This window comes from Gopherus evgoodei, chromosome 1 (genome assembly GCF_007399415.2).
Source record: "Gopherus evgoodei ecotype Sinaloan lineage chromosome 1, rGopEvg1_v1.p, whole genome shotgun sequence".
Lineage (NCBI taxonomy): Eukaryota > Metazoa > Chordata > Testudines > Testudinidae > Gopherus > Gopherus evgoodei.
In genome coordinates this window covers 117,646,322-117,663,035 of record NC_044322.1, presented here as the reverse complement: position 1 = coordinate 117,663,035, position 16,714 = coordinate 117,646,322, and the positions used below count along the sequence as shown (strand labels likewise).

Below are 16,714 nucleotides of genomic sequence, written 5' to 3'. Positions count from 1 at the left end.
CCACTCCAGGCCAATGCGGGAAGCACCCCCACTATAAAAATTGTTCCAGCACCCCGGTCTTGAAACTCTCAATATTCCCCTCAACCAGTTCATTTCTGCAGTCAATAATCTTGTTTATCTGAATCTTATAGCCAGGGGCCAGTAGTTTACAGGAGGAAACAATAAACTTGCTATGCTTGATTTCCAGTTAATTGTTATACAGGACTATGATGCTCAGAAGAATAGATTGAGGGCCAATGTCCATCCTTTCTCAAACTCTCTCGGGCTCACTTCTGCATATCCCAGCCCCATTTTGAATTGTAACATGCTATGCCAATTTACTGCTTTAGGGCTCTCTGTCGCACTGCACTGGTTTATTGCAGAGCAGGCGCAGTGCTTTGGCTTATTGTTATAAGGCTATAATGCAGTATGGGTTGTTACTGTGGTCAGTCATGCTGTATTGGGTTACTATTGTTGGTCTAAACTGGGTTATTACTGTAGAAATGCTACACTATACTGGGCTGTTATTATTGTAGGGTCATCATGCTGCACTGTTTTATTATTTTAGGGTTGTAGAGCTGATATTATACAGCACTCAGGCTGTGCTATGTTAACTGTAGGATAGTTATGCTGTGTTGGGTTTATTACTGCGGGTTGATTTATTGTACACAGCTAGACAGAGGTAAGCTGTAGTCAATAACATAGCCCTACTATTCTCAGAGTGCTGTAGTGCAGTGTTGTTACTGTAGGGTTGCTGAGAGTGAACTGGGTTACTATAGGGTTGCTGGCTTATTGCACTGGGTTACTGTAGGGTTGCAGGGTTAGGACCCTGGGTTACTGTAGGGTTGCAGGGTCAGGACACTGGGTTACTGTAGGGTTGCACGGTTAGGACCCTGGGTTACTGTACGGTTGCAGGGTCAGGACACTGTGTTACTTTGTAGGGTTGCAGGGTCAGGACACTGGGTTACTGTAGGGTTGCAGGGTTAGGACCCTGGGTTACTGTAGGGTTGCAGGGTCAGGACACTGGGTTACTTTGTAGGGTTGCAGGGTTAGGACCCTGGGTTACTGTAGAGTTGCTGGGTTATTGCACTGGGTTACTGTAGGGTTGCAGGGTTAGGACCCTGGGTTACTGTACGGTTGCAGGGTCAGGACACTGGGTTACTTTGTAGGGTTGCAGGGTTAGGACCCTGGGTTACTGTAGGGTTGCAGGGTTAGGACCCTGGGTTACTGTAGAGTTGCTGGGTTATTGCACTGGGTTACTGTAGGGTTGCAGGGTTAGGACCCTGGGTTACTGTACGGTTGCAGGGTCAGGACACTGGGTTACTTTGTAGGGTTGCAGGGTTAGGACCCTGGGTACCTGTACGGTTGCAGGGTTAGGACCCTGGGTTACTGTAGGGTTGCTGGGTTATTGCACTGGGTTATTGTAAGGTTGCAGGGTTAGGACCCTGGGTTATTGTAAGGTTGCAGGGTTAGGACCCTGGGTTATTGTAAGGTTGCAGGGTTAGGATACTGCATTGCTAGACTCTGAGTTCCATCAGCTCCCACTTTTTGCTGCTTTTGGAAGTCTCACGGTGACCTGTTCGAAGCCCCAGACGCTGCACCCAGCGGGCGGCAGGAGACGATCCGCTCCCGCGGTTAGAGGGAAAGGCTCGGACTCGCGCCCCCGTCTCCCGCACAGGCGCGGCCCCAGGGACACGGACCAAGCGCCCATCAACCCCCCGCGCTTTAAGCCCGCCCCGGGTGCACGGGGCGCTCGCGGCGGGATTGTTGTTGTAGGGTTACCGGGTCGCCCAGCAACTCCCGCAGGCAGGGCCCGATCCCGCGCCCCCACCGCCTGCAACCAGCGCTCCCGGCCTCTCCGGGCCGCGCAGGCGCAGTCCCGCCTTCCCCCAACCCGGAAGTGCTCCTCGCTCCCCCCCTCCGGTTTGGTTCGTCCCACAATCCCCCGCGCCTTCCTCTCCAATCTGTCCCCGGGCAGGGTGAGTGGCTCGTTGCGGGGCCCGGCCGCCCATCCGCCGCCATCCGCCTCATCGGGTCCCGCCGGGTCCCGAGCCCCGCCCGGCCCGAGGGGCCAGGGGACCCCGCGCCCGGGGCACCGGGTATTGCCGGCCGGGGGCGGGGGGGATGGGCACAGGGGCCCGGGCTGCGGGGGGAGGGGAGGAAAGTGGCTGGGGGGGAGGAGAGGGGCGGGGGGGAGAGGGAAGGAGGGGGCTGTGGGCACAGGGGGCTGGGCGGGGGGGGGGGAGAGGAGGAGAGGGGCTGTGGGCACAGGGGGCTGGGCCGGGGGGGAGGGGAGGAGAGGGGCTGTGGGCACAGGGGCCCGCACGGGGCTGGACCCAGGCCTTGCATAGGGCGTATGGGAGAGGTGCGGGTGCTTGTTTAGCAGCAGGAGGCATCTCTAGGGTTTGCCCCAGGTTTTGAGGGCAGGGCCAGGGGGTTTTCCCGAGTGCCCTGAAAGCTGGAGCCAAGTGTAAAAACCTGGTTCTGTGCTTTTGGGGTGTCATGTGAGCATGGGGGAAGGGGTAAGCAGACTGAGGCGTGGTGCAGCACCTTGCTGTAGGGCTGGGCGAGGGGGAAATGATGGAGTTGTAACACTGAAGTTGCACGTTCTGAAACCTGCAAGGCTAGTGCTCTGTAAAAGGTGGATTAAGCTGAACTAGATTTGTGACTGTAGAAACCCTAATGTGTGAGGGGGAAAGGGTTAGAGATGACTTGATGGAAAGGCCCACACCGAGTTAGACATGTCCGTGATTTTCAATGTTGCACAGATGGCTCCAGCAAAGAAAGGTGGAGAAAAGAAGAAGGGGAGATCTGCTATCAATGAGGTGGTAACTAGGGAATATACCATCAACATTCACAAACGGATCCATGGCGTGTGAGTGACTTTTTTCATGTCTTGTTTGTCCCAGTAAAATTGACCTTACTTTACCTGCTTAAGGTAGCTGGTGTTTGGAAATGGTTCCAGTAAGCTTTCTACCTGTTGGCAGTGGATGATTGTCATCAAAGATGCTGTTTTCAGTGTGATGGGATGTATTAGGTCTCAGTTCTGCACCTGCATGTAGACCTGTGCAGATCCAATTGCAGCATCAAGGCCTGATTATGGTTTCTGGCAAATGCAGTTCTCAGGACGTTTTTCTCACTTTACATGATTTTTCCTAGGTTTAGCACACTGCTATTGAGTTTATAGAGAGTGAAGACTTGTACAGGAGCTTTGTCATTTCACTTGGGAGCTGCCTGTGGATGTAGAGTTAGATTCCAGTGGGAGAGAGAGTTTTTAACTTGAGTTTAGTTTTATAAATTTTAAGGAGCCCATAATAGGAAAGTATCATATAGATGAGAGAAGTTTTTCTACTAAGTGGAAGATAATTGATAAATGTCATTACTTTTATACAGAAGTTGGAAGGGGGACATACACTGGGTTTTTTCCTCTGGTGATTCAGTCAGTTACTTTTGTTCTTTCCACTTTCTGATTCTATAAATCTGTTTCATTTTATTTACTTTTTTTGAGGCTGCTTTTTTTTTTCTCTCACTACCAGGAGGTACTTGGTCTGAAATACTGTTTGTGTCTCCCTCTTGTTTAGTCTTCCTGCCATCTTTCTCCTAACCTCTCTTTCCCCACTGACTCCTAGCATTAGATGTTAATCTGTCAGCAATATACAAATAGTGCTTTGATAGGTGCTGTGCTACCTTAGTTTAAAAATCTCATCCAAGGGGCAACTTGAAATAAGCCCTTGGAGCCAGTTAGTACAACGGGCTTGTTGTAGTGAAATTTTATTTAAATTGTATGTAAATTATTACACATCCAGAGGGGTAGCCATGTTAGTCTGGATCTGTAAAAAGCAACAAAGAATCCTGTGGCACCTTATAGACTAACAGATGTATTGAAGCATAAGCTTTCATGGGCGAATACCCACTTGGGTCTGACGAAGTGGGTATTCACCCACGAAAGCTTATGCTCCAATAACATGTTAGTCTGTAAGGTGCCACAGGACTCTTCGTTGCTTATTACGTATCTGTATCTATTTAGAAATAACTTACTGATTTTTGAGACAAGATGCAGTTGTTGCAACAACAATAAGGTTAGCATAGTCCAACAAAACTTTTTGGCTTATGGAATGACAGTCTGGCTAGATCCATGGCAAGTTTCCAGTGCTAGGGATATTTATTAAAGATTAGCTAAATAACCGTTTTCTCTTCTCAGGGGATTCAAGAAACGTGCCCCCCGTGCTCTCAAGGAGATCCGTAAATTTGCAATGAAGGAGATGGGTACTCCTGATGTACGCATTGACACCAGATTGAACAAAGCAGTCTGGGCCAAAGGGATAAGGTATGTCCCAGGGGCTTTAATCATGGATAAGGGAGGAAGAATTTCACAAACACGTGGGAGAATCTCTGAGTATCTCTTCTGTTCACCAATATTTGCCTTTTGCTTCCAGATGTTTCCTTTCTGGTATTATAAGGGGTTGCATGAGATCTTGGGCTTAGGGCCCAAATCCACAAAGGGGTTTAGCTTCTTAGAAAATTACTGGAAGCCTCAAACCTTGGGTTAGGCACCTAGACAATGAATGGGAAGAAAAAGAGGCACCTGAGAATGGGATCCACACAAGCCAATACTCTAGGCGGGAGCCACCTAAACTAGCCAACAAAGAGATGCCAACTAGAGGGCTGTGTTGAAAGCCCTGCCCTTCTCCTGGCTAGGTCTGGGCTGCAGCGGAGGTTCCTGTCTCTGTTTGCGAAATACGGCTGAGAACTCCCTCTTCATGCAAGGTGGGGGGGGAATTAGGCCTCCTTTATAATCTTTGGCCAGGTGGCTAGATACCCAGGTTTGGGAAACACCAGTTCAGTTTCGCTTCTTTCTGCTGAGAGAGGATTTGAACATGGGTTCCCCACTTCTCAAGTGAGTGCCCTAACCAGTGGACTGTATGATATTCTAATGTAGGGCTCCCTCAATCACTCTTGAAGTCATTCTATTTTGTAATTAAGTAGAGCCAAATGACTCTAGCAGGGTGGATTGATTTAAATAATCGATAAGTGTTTTGTACACCTGTACCCTGATATAATGCAACCCAATATAACGCGTGTTCGCATATAACATGGTAAAGTTCTGACACACTGCTCTGAGCAGCGAATTAAGGGTGCCAGACCAGGTCAGGGCCGAGGGGTTCGATAAGGGGCAGAAGGTCTCGGGGGCAGTCAGGGGCTCTCCCCCCTCCCCCGTGTCTGGGAGGCAGGAGCTGTGGGAGGGAACTTTTGGGGCCCCCGCAGTCCCAGAGTGGCCTGGGGGATTAGCAGGGGGCCAGGAGCAGCCCGCTCTGCTTTCCTCGCCCTGGCCCCAGCCGTGTCACTCAGGGGAGGGGGTTTGGGGAAAGGGATCCACCTCAGCCCTCACCAGCAGTGGTGGAAGCAAAGCAGCCTGGCCCCAGCCTGTTCCACTCCGCCAGCTTCCAGTCACTGCGCTCTGGTTCCCGCCACCGGTGAGTATGGGGGGCGTCCTTTCCCCAACCTCCCCGCACTCACCTGCCCGGCGAGAAGTGGAGCGCCGTGGCTGGGAGCTGGTAGAGTGGAGCGGGCTGGGGCCGTGTCACTCCGCTTCCCGCCGCTGGTGAGTGCGGAGGGCATCCTTTCCCCAACCTCCCCATACTCACCGGCGGCGGGAAGTGGAGCAGCCCAGCCCCAGCCAGCTCCACTCTGCCAGCTCCCAGCTGTGGCGCTCAACTTCCCGCCGGGGAGGGGAGTGCAGGACCTTTCCCTAGCGACACGGCTAGGGCCGTGTCGCTCCACTTCCTGCTGCACGTGAGTGTGGGGGGCATCCTTTCCCTAACCTCGCCGTGGCTAGGTGGTGGCGGAGTGGAGCGGACTGGGGCCACGTTGCTTTGCTTCCTGCCGCGATGAGTGCCTCTTGTTGGGGGAGGGGGCAGTGGATAGGATGTTGGAGCAGTCAGGGGACAGGAGGGTTGGGTAGGTGGTGAGGTCCTGGGGGTGATTAGGGAGGGGGGTCTCTGGAGGGGTTGGTCAGGGAACAAGGACACTGCAGGGGGGGTGGAGCAAGTCTGATAAAACACAGTGAGATTTTGTGTCTCCTGAGGACTGCATTGTATCGGGCTAGAGGTGTATTTGTACTCTTTAGTTCTTTTCCTAAAGAAAAGGTGATTCTCATTGGTTGGTAACCGTTAAAATATGTTGAATTGCAACTATATATAGTCTTTACACTAAATTTAGTGCTGCATTTTGCTTAACTGGGAGGAACTACTATGTCTGTACCCATGTATTTAAACAGTTATACAGTAGAACCTCAGAATTACAACACTTCAGGTTGTTCATAACTCTAAACAAAAACCTTATCGTTGTTCTTTCAAAAAATTTACAACTGAACGTTGGCTTAATACAGCTTTGAATCTTTACTGTGCAGAATAAAAATGCTGCTTTTAACCATCTTAATTTAAATGAAACAAACAGTTTCGTTACTTGTCAAATCTTTTTTGAACTTTCCCTTTATTTTTAGTAGTTAAAAAAAAAAATACAGTACAGTATTATATGTAGTCTTTGCTGCCTGATTGCATACTTCTGATTCTAAATGAGGTGTGTGGTCAACTGGGCAGTTTGTAACTCTGATGTTCTACTGTATATCTTAATTTACATGTATTCAAATTCTTAATTTTACTTGATTATGTTAGAAAATGATTAATAATGTATTTATTTACGCAATTATTTTTTCCTTGTGATTTGTCAAGCTCTTTGGATTGAAATTAAAATTCAGTTAAATGCAAAAAACAGCATTTTAATTGTTTATAAAATTACATTAAATATGGTGCATATGTAAGAAAAGAGTTTAGCAAAACAAAGACTGGCCTATTTATTAAACAAAGGAATTCTCTGTAGTTAGTTAATTGAACTGATTATTCCTGGTCACTCTCTCATACCCAGTTTTTATTACTAGACTGGAAGAGGAAAACAAGCTTTCCTGCTTTTTCAGCTCCCAATCAGTTACTTAATTTTCAATGAACTAGTCTTTGAGCTGAACTAGTTCAATAAACAGATGAAGAAAATACTCTCTGAAGGGCTAACCTTGCTTTTTGACAGCAGTAGATGCAAAATCTGGTTCCAGGTACTTAGTTCGGTGGTTTGATTTTATTTTTTTTTTAACTTGGTAGCAAATATGTACCATTTAATATTATTTTTAGTATTTAAACGATTAAGTAGTTTAGGCCTTAATATAGGTTATCAATTTAATTTTAGACAGATTTTTTAAAATAAACTTGTTTTTAATTAGTTTTTTATTCCCTATGCTCAGTGGTAGAGCACTTGTTTAAGAGGTGGAAAACTCTACTCGGGAATCCTCTGCTCATCAGGGTTTGGAGGGAGTTGAACTGGGGTCTCCCACACCCCAGTTCAGTACCCTTGTCACTGGGCTCAAGGTTATAAGGAAGGCCTCCTCCCCACCTCCTCATTTTGTGTGGAATTAGGTGTGCTCTGAGCACACCTACTAAATAAGACCCTGCAGGCAAGACCTACCTATTTTCTTCTGGTTTGAGAATCATGCTGGGGTGTAGGTGTCAAGACAGGCACTTGGATGCCTGCCTGAGCATTGTGTGCATACCGAGAGGCAGAAACTTGGCACCTAGGGTAGGGAACTTTTTACATCAAAACCAGTAAGGTTGGGCAGCAGCTGAGTAGGATGTGTAAACTCTTTCCTGAATGTGGGTCTCACACTGACGCCTGTATCAGCAAAACTTGTGTTCTTCAGGGGTGTGAATATTCCACTCCCTATGCAGGTGTGTATAGCGCCATGTGGACAGGAAAGCTTCTCTTGCCAGCTTCACTAATGCTGCTCCCAGGGGTGGGTTTTTTGTGCCAGTGGGAGAGCTCTCCCCCAGCCGCATAGTGTGTCTTCACCATACATGTCGCTGCAGCGCCAAGCGTAGACCTGGCCTAAGAGTCTTCGCTGCAGCCTTGGGGAGCAAACTGGTAGAAAAGAGGGGCAGAGGGCAGTGCTTAACAGAGAGGTGGGCAAACTACAGCCCATGGGCCACATCCAGCCCATCGGACCCTCCTGCCCTGCCCCTGAGTTCCTGGCCCAGGAGGCTAGCCCCTGGCCCCTCCCCCATAGCCCCAGCTTACTGCACTGCTGGTGCAATGCTCTGGGCGGCGGGCTGTGAGCTCTTGCTGGGCAGAGCACTGGCCTGTCCTGGTGCTGTAGGTGTCACAGCTGTGCTCCAGGCAGCACAGTAAGGGGGCAGGGAGTGGGGGTTGGATAGAGGGTCGGGGAATTTGGGATGGTGGTCGGGGTGGGGAACCGGGGGGCAGTCAGGAAGAAGGGGTGGTTGGATGGGGTGGTCAGGGACAGGGAGGGGTGGATGGGGCAGGAGTTCCAGGGGGTGAAAAGCAGGGGGGTTGGATAGGGGGCAGGGGCCAAGCTACACTTGGCTCCCTTAACCGGCCTGTCATACAATTTTGGAAACCTGATCTGCCCCTCAGGCCAAAAAGTTTGCCCACCCCTGACTTAACACATCAGCCTGTTTGTAGACTCGCATCTCTTCCTTACCACTCTACCCTTATTCCTCTGCAGAATCAGATTCTCGTGGCAGGGGTGTTTCAAAATCTTGAATTCTATATACGTTGGGAAATAGCGATGTAGGTTCTACTCAGATCATTTTCTGCCTCCCTTCCTCAATGGTTACATACTAAAAATGACAAACATAAGATATACAGGGATACTAGGCTGGGACTAGCTTTGAAGGACTAAATACAGTTAATGTCTCACAGGCCACTTAGGCTTCAACTGTTTTATCCTTTTGTTACATGTGGCATGTTCAGATACCCCCTTTTTAAAAAAAAACATGTTCTGCTACCATCAGATGATGACAATAAGTATCTGGATAAATCTTGCAACCCCTCAAACACACAAGTTTAGCTGTTGATTCTCAGGCAGTTAGAAAACAATGATTATGCTCTGTCCAGGATGAGACTGCAAGCATCTTTTTCTTAGCATATGCACAACATGCCTCAGGTGGCATGTGACCAGGATTCATCACCAAATTTGGTCTGCTGGTTGGATTATTAGCTTCCCCGGGCCGGGTACTGATGGGTAGCATGACAGGTCCAGAATGTATTAACATCTAATTGTCTGCCCTGTATTACTGTTAGTCATGTGGGAAACACTTGCACAGATATTTAGCTAGCATACCAGTAATGGTACTTGTTCCTCAAAGCAGACTGATCTGTCCATATTTCCAAATGTCTCCCATTTTTATAGTCGTGCTGTTGCTTCTTGGGAGAGCCCTCCCTAGCTCCTCACTTTAAGAAGCTTATGAAAAATGCTCTTATCTGCAGTCAGGGACAGAATTGGCAGTGACAGTGTAAACACCCCAGATCGGTACGGGCTGTAAGGCTACTTCTTATAGTTACAGTAACTCTTGACTTAATGTTGTAGTTACCTTCCTGAAAAAATTGACTTTAAGTGAAACAATGTTAAGTGAATCCAATTTCCCCATAAGAATTAATGTAAATTGGGAAAGTTAGGTTCTTTTTTCACCAGACAAAAGACTATATATAGATAGATAGTCTTTTGTCTAAACCTTGCGGACTCAGCCAAGTGCTAGTTCATCATGTAGCAGTAAGGAAAATATCCCACCCTCTGACTCCTCCACCTCAGCCAAGCTTCACAATCATCATCACTATGTATAGTATTAAATTGTTAGTTTAAAACTTAATATACACACAGGGTGGGATATTTTCCTTACTGCTACATGATGAACTAGCACTTGGCTGAGTCCGCAAGGTTTAACTCTCTCTCTCTCTCTACAAGGCAGCAGGAATGGAGGGAGGGGGTATGTGTGAGAGAGATGCGCATTTCCGGTTAAAGTACACTGTCTTGTTAATTAGATCAGCTTGCTGAGACCAGCTACTGCAAGCTCCCTCCTTCCTGAGCCCTGGTGTGTCCCCCCAGCTCTATGGAAGATGGGTTAAGCAGGGGAAGGGGGACACCCTGACATTAGCCCCCCCGCCCCCATTTTTTCCCCCTGCACAGCAAGCAGGAGTCTTGAGGCACAGCAAATGGCAGCAGGTGAAGGGACAGCTGCTGCACAGGGAGCTTAGGGGATCGGAAAGCTGATGAGGGGCTGCTGGTCCACCCTGGTTCCAAGCCCCCACCAGCTATCTGCAATGGGCTGCTCTTCCTGCAAGCAGTGGACAAAGCAAGTGGCTGCCAAAGGACATTAGAAGGGAGCATGTTCCCTAATTGATCAGCAGTGTAAGTGAGGAATTACTGTATTTTCTTGGCTGAAACAGCCAGGAACTCATTTTACATACCAAACTCACTTTGTTTAAGGGTGATCTGCTACCTACATATCACTGAAACTAAAATTGTCTGTCTTAAATTTGACAGACAGAAATGACATTCATGTAAAATGTATTGAAAATGAAACTACATAAACTTATGCACGTTTTCATTATAGGAATGTTCCCTACCGCATCCGTGTACGTTTATCCAGAAAACGCAATGAGGATGAAGATTCACCCAACAAGCTATACACGCTGGTTACCTATGTACCTGTCACCACTTTCAAAAGTAAGTGTACATACTTTTCTCCATCCCATGTTTTCTGAGCAAGGCGGTTGGCAAAGACAAGCCTCCTAAGCATCTGCTGCACGGGAGACTCTTTGGGTATCTGTGGATGTTCTAGTATGTTGCTAGATTAGTTCTTGTCAAAAAACTTGACTCTTAAATTTCTGCTGCAGAGGAAGAAGAGGGGGGCTTCTCTTGCCCAGCAGTTACCTCTGCTGCTCTCACACCCACACAGATAGAAGTCTAATGTTGAAACTGAGTAATTCTGTGACTTTAGTCTTAAATGTTGTGGCACTAGTAGATTTGATTTTTTTTTAAATGTGAGTTAAGTTGTACCTTCAGGTTGGCAGTCTATTTGCTGCTTTAAAAATGCTCATATCTATTAGTTAGCTTAGTAGGTATCAGCATTCTTAATCTTGTGGTTAACTGCTTATTATGGCTCTGAGAAAATCTCCTTAGGTGCATCTAAGATTTAGAGTAGACTATCCTGCTCACTGATTTTTTTTTTTTTTTTTTTTTTTTTTACAGGTCTACAGACAGTCAATGTGGATGAAAACTAAACTGCTTTTCAATACAATAAAGTTATAAAAGTGACACTTATTCTGACTAAGGTATCTTACTGAGCAGTGTCTTTTAATGCTCAAAGAATTACAGCATATCCAAATCAGCATTTGGTGGTTAGGCATCTGAAATTTCTGCTTGCTTTATTGGGGTGTTACTTTTCTCATCCTTCTGCTATAAAGGTGTTTATATTGTTTACATTAGAAAAGGTAAAGCAGCAGCTTGTTGTACCCATCTCAAAACAAGAACAGGGACAGCCAATGAAAGTAGAAGGAAAAAGACTTTTCACTCAACCTGTAATTAAACTGCTGTAGGAAGTTGTTGAGACCAAGAACTTAACCCCATCCTTTTTTGAATCCTGCTATTTTAGGGATATCCATAGTTAAGACAAATTTTGTGCTTCATGGCTTAACCCCTGATCACTAGTGCAGTGTGGAGGAGATTCTCATATAAGCCTCTGTATCCTCTAAAACATCTGGTTCTTGTGCATCAGAGGCAAGAGACTCAATTACATGGACCTCAGGTTCAATACTCTGGCCATTTGTATGGTTGTAAAAATAGTGTACATAAAGTTATTTGGGGGGGGGGCGGCTAAGGGTACTTTAAAAAAAAATTAGGTCTCTTATCTTCACTGGTGCTTTTAGAAAAACATGAAGTGTAACTTGTGCAGCGTGGTCTACAAACCCGCCCCCACTTTTAAAAGTACTCTTTACGTAGGAGGGTTAGACTGAGTGTCCTGCGCTTACCTCCTGAGTATTCCTTAGTTGAAGAGTTGATACAGTCCCCCTACTTAGGGTAAAGTCCAGTACAAAAAGGTTTAATTGAAAAGTGCATGTTTTCACAGAACATCAGAAGCAGTCCATGTACATTAACATTAGCAAGACATACAGCTCTGAATACAATCAAAAATATTAAAATAGTTTCAATTACCAGCATTGAAACAAGTCTTCAGGATTAGTGCCAAAAAAAAAAAAACAAACTCACCCCAAACCACCACATAAACAAACTGCAGACAGTAGCTGAGGAGGGTTTTGCCCCAATTAAAAAAAAAATCTCTAACAAAACTACTGGAGCCAGCTTCTGCTCTCCCAATATGTAATGGGTCTGCAGTGTCTTCACAGTGCAGACAGATGTTTCCTTTTACATTCAAAACAAGAACATATTTAATAAATCAATAGCACAAACTACACACCCCTTTAGCTTTTAACGCGCTCAAACTGAGGAGCAAACAAAACAGTCCACTGCTAACCGAAAGCCGCCAGCCTTTGCAACAGGGTGCTTTGGTGTAACTTCAGTGCAGTCAGTTTCAGGCAACTTTGCTACTGTGTATTTAGTTTCATGTGTTCAGCTAGTGACTGGTCACTCATTCCATTTGTTTTGAGACAGTATTGATTTTGCTTTGCATTCTCCAGTTTTGGTTTCAGTTCTAAAGGCTTTTCAAAGAAATTTACTAGTGACTGTTCAGTCAAAAGTGATGCTAAAATTTGTTCGAAGGAGATAATCCAGTTCCCTTCAGTCACAGGTAAAGATTGAGTCTCTTTATGAGTAGTCTTCACAGTGTCAGTAAAAACAGTATCCTGGTCTGAGGCCTCAGACTGTACATCCTCAGTAAATTCATCTGATCCACTCCCCAAACTGCTACTTCTTTGACCCACTTCTCCAATCTGAAGTAGTAAAGTGGTCACAGTGGCAATGGCTTGATATAAAGAGTTTTCCTCTGGATCTTCGTGAAACATGCTGTACAAGGTTTTGCAGAACTGGATGAATTCCCTCTAATAGGCAAGGGGAAATTATTGTAACAGGTCAAATTATTGATCACATAATATCACGGATACAGTACAATAGCTGTAAAAGTTTGAGCAGTAAGTATAAGGTGACATGGGATTTTAGAGTACCATGCAGAAGCATCCTCATTTGTAAACTCTTGCTACAAATTTAAAGACTTTTAGCCATTTGATAAAGTGCCAAAAAAAAGTTACCAGGATGTACTCTGGCAGTTAGTAATACTTTCCTCACTGAATATGAGGGAGACTGGATTTCTGAGTGAGAGAATGAGAGCGCCTCCAGAGTGTGTGTGTCTGGGGAGGGAGATTAGGATTTAATGGGAATGGGCAGTGTGTGATTAGCCTTGGGATGGGGTGACATCTTCAGTCAACCCAGAAACAGAGTGCTGTAAGCACAACACAAGTGATCTGGGATCTGCATTAGCTGCTTGTTGGTTTTGGCCTGTGGAAAACGTAGATATGGCTTGGACCTAGCTATTTGAGAAATTACCTTTTCCAGTACTACATTAGTGTATTTGCAGCCAGTGGAGGTACATGGCTTTCAATTTACAAGGAAGTTGCTGGTGGGGTGGTCAAGAGCCCTTTTGGATTAGCTTCACCTGGTCCAAATTAGTTCAAATTTTGGATCTAGTACACAGAGTAATTTTAGATTTGTTTGTGGTACCTGCTATTAGAAAGAGCAACACAGTTTTGCTCAGACATTTTTAAAAGGTCCTACAGTCTTGTAGGATAATTTCTCAGCCTTATTTAAAATTACATCCTCACTATATAAATACCTGGCTCATTTTTGGCATTGCTTTTTCAGTTTTAGTATCCTTCTCTTTGGCTAAATCTTTAAGCATCTGCTTCAGTTGCTTCTGGTAATCTATTGTATCACCTTGGGTGGGAGAAAAACACAAACATTAGTTTTAAGTCCATTGCAACAAATTCAAATAAAAACCAGAAATTGGAGAGGAGAAAAAACTTGACCAATAATGAACTTACAGCTGGTCAGCTCTATTATGTACATAATTATACTAACATAATTTTATGATTTCAACAGCACATACCATTTGTTTTTCCAAATACTAGTGGCCTCGAAGTAGACAATAAAGGATTCTTTAGTGGTGACTGACTGTGTCTCTCATTTTCTGTGAGCGCTACCAAAAAAAAAAATTAAATACATTGAGAGTTAGCTATTAATGTGCCATGTCAAAGATCACTAAGAGCTTCATCACGTTTTAATCCTCTGAGCTCAGGAGGAAAACTAGCATTAATGCTAAAGGTGATCTTTGCAGGTGACTGTTATTTAAACACTGCCTAGTTATATCAGACTTTATGCTTGTGTTAAAACAAGCAGCTTATTGTAATGGAGTAGCAGGAAATGTTGCCAAGAGTAACACATTATTTTATACAGTGTGTGAAGCTTTTTGTTAATCACTCAAACTCTAATCACCTAATCACGTTAGACTAGGATTGTATCTCTGCAAAGTCAAACTAGTACTGTATGCAGCAAATCTTTTCAATAAAAACAGAGTACCAACCCCTTAGAACAACTACCTCCCGTATGGAAACAGGCCCAGAATCGACTGCAAGACATCTCAGAGTAGAACAGCTGTAAGCCACCTTGTTTATAGGAAGACACCCAAAAGTTTCAAAATTAAGCAAAGAAGAGCTTAGACTGGAATTTTAAAAAACTAACTAACTAGCACCATTAGAAATGTAGAGTGCACATCCTCTCAGTTGAGGGCAGCCATGTATATTCATTCAGCAACTTCTGCTTCCTAAAGTGTCTGTTTATGGGGACTGGGAGAGGAAGGGAGGATGATCTTTTCCTTTCAAATTTCTTACCAGGAGGGATGTGCAGCCTGTATAACAGGTTTATCTTTTCATTCATTTCTCCATTATACATAACATCTACAAGAGGAAAATAAACAGTACACCAGAACATTTACTTCCACATTTTAAAATAATCAGGAGTTCTTTAAGTACAACATACGTACATGCAGCCAGTGTACTAAAATGAAATATTTAAGACCAGCAAGTGACTAGCTAGTGTGTAGGGCTTACTATTACTAACCATGAAACACATCAAATCTAGAAATATTGGCAAGAATACAAAGTGGCCTAGCAGAGGCTATATATTGCCACAGCTGAACAAAACCATGCCCTCATTTGGGGGCCACCATTTTCCTCTTAATACTTCCCATACAACTCCATGACAGTCTTGTAGGATAAGCAGAGCAGTGAGGGCTCCCCTATTTTATTTAAATAACCAATGCAGACAAGGTACTAATGCTTAATTCACTCAAAACATTATTGTGAAGGGGTTTTAAAACCCTTCATATCCGCTCACGTTAAGAGTTATACAGTGGTTCAGCTCTGTATCAAAAATCAGTTCTAGACATTACGTGAGGAGTTATATGTTTGAATCTTGGATTCGGTATCCCACTACAGGTAAGGCAGTTTCAACTTTGGCAAGATATGGAAGTGCACAGCCTCATGCCATTCAGACACTAATTACATCTCAGGCATACCCGAGCAAAGGAGCCTAGTTCCCTCCAGGTCAGGTTATAATTTTGGTGATCCAAGCACAGCCTGTGTACAGGGAAAGAGGGGGTAGGCAGTAGGTCGCTATGTAAGAGAAAAATAAGACCCCCAAAACTAGACCCAAGGTGGGCTGAGATTCTCTACTGTTCTGCCCTCTACATAAAGACTCAATGGATTATGAATCTCAAAAGATACTAGGCAGCTCTCCAAACTGAGGGGGAAAAAACTAACATGGGAGAAAAGGGGATTTCGTAATCTCCAAATAGAAAAGTCTGTTTAGACAATTTTACACATGGTACGACTTCAAAAAGTTTTTCCTAGCAAAAATTAAACTGGTGCTTGAGAACTCTGAAGCATTTTAATATGATTTTTCAATCAGGTTCGTAGGTTGCCTTATTATTCCGATTACTTCAAAGTGAAATCAGGACAGAAGAGAGATTAGTTAAACTGTACTCAAGAAAAAGATGTCCTTTTCTTACTTTGGCATGCTAACTGAAGCCAGACAACCCTGCATCCCATCCCGCCACTAGCCCAGCCCAAGTGCCAGTTGGATTGTCACAAAGGTAGCTACCTAAACAGCTAGCAAATCCTTTGAATTCGATGAGATGGTCCATATTTTCATCCAGAAGTCGGAATGTTCTTTCAGCTAAAATTTGAGTGTGTTCCCCACATGTCCATGGTGAGACAAGTTTATAAAGGTTAGTGAACTGCTGAGAGTCTATTCTGTACTGCTCAGCATAAGGCCGACTTGGGTCATGTCGCAGAATTACAGGTCTCATCCCTTGCCAGTAGCAGCTCATTAGATGTTCTCTCTAAAAGGAATCAGAAGCCATAGAAAAGAAAACATTACATCAATTATTAAGAATAGTAGTTGGTACAGACTTAAATATTCATATCAAGGTATGCTGGAACTGTTAACCTCTTTTTGTAGGTGTGATGATACCAAGACAATTCCTAAGACAAAACCACTGTTCAAGTCTCAAATCAGACAGGTTGTCTCATGATTTCCAATGGGCAATTAGCACGTAACATTTTCAAAACTAGTAAGAGTTTTATAATATTTTCTCCCTATTACCTAATAGTTATTGCTGTAAGGTAAACAATACACAAAGAGAGTCAGGTAAATATCACATCATTACTAAAAAAAAAGAACCGTTTCAAAGAGAATAACTCAAATCCAGGAAATTAAATTAGGAACAAGGCAATTAAGTAAGTTATTTATAAAATTGTCAAAGCCCAGGAAATTGTAAGTGAACGGAAAGGACTCCAGGTTAATTTTTTACTGAGAGGTGAGGAC

General features: G+C 44.7%; 2 protein-coding genes across 6 annotated transcripts in view; one reads left to right on the top strand and one right to left on the bottom strand.

Annotated features, from left to right (window-relative positions):
* Window positions 1-1,868: 1,868 nt before the first annotated feature.
* On the top strand, window positions 1,869-11,143 carry RPL31 (ribosomal protein L31). 2 transcript variants are annotated; one of them, XM_030570198.1, is made up of 5 exons: window positions 1,869-1,958; window positions 2,748-2,854; window positions 4,181-4,306; window positions 10,434-10,546; window positions 11,072-11,143. In XM_030570198.1, the coding sequence occupies exons 2-5, from the start codon at window positions 2,748-2,750 to the stop codon at window positions 11,101-11,103; spliced, it is 378 nt and encodes a 125-aa protein (XP_030426058.1). In that variant the 5' UTR covers window positions 1,869-1,958; the 3' UTR covers window positions 11,104-11,143. The 2 variants fall into 2 exon arrangements, with proteins under 2 accessions (XP_030426058.1, XP_030426068.1); XM_030570208.1 differs by lacking the exon at window positions 1,869-1,958 and adding an exon at window positions 1,998-2,078.
* Window positions 11,144-11,900: 757 nt separating this feature from the next.
* Window positions 11,901-16,714, bottom strand: part of TBC1D8 (TBC1 domain family member 8) — a 78,495-nt gene continuing 73,681 nt past the window's right edge. For 3 of the 4 annotated variants that reach the window (XM_030570160.1, XM_030570184.1, XM_030570171.1), the window contains 5 exons: window positions 15,989-16,229; window positions 14,719-14,784; window positions 13,938-14,027; window positions 13,665-13,765; window positions 11,901-12,876 (listed from right to left, as the gene is read on the bottom strand). In XM_030570160.1, the coding sequence (XP_030426020.1) occupies window positions 12,424-12,876; window positions 13,665-13,765; window positions 13,938-14,027; window positions 14,719-14,784; window positions 15,989-16,229 (951 nt within the window). In that variant the 3' untranslated portion in view covers window positions 11,901-12,423. The remainder of the gene's footprint in view (window positions 12,877-13,664; window positions 13,766-13,937; window positions 14,028-14,718; window positions 14,785-15,988; window positions 16,230-16,714) is intronic. The other variant, XM_030570180.1, reaches the window with a different exon arrangement.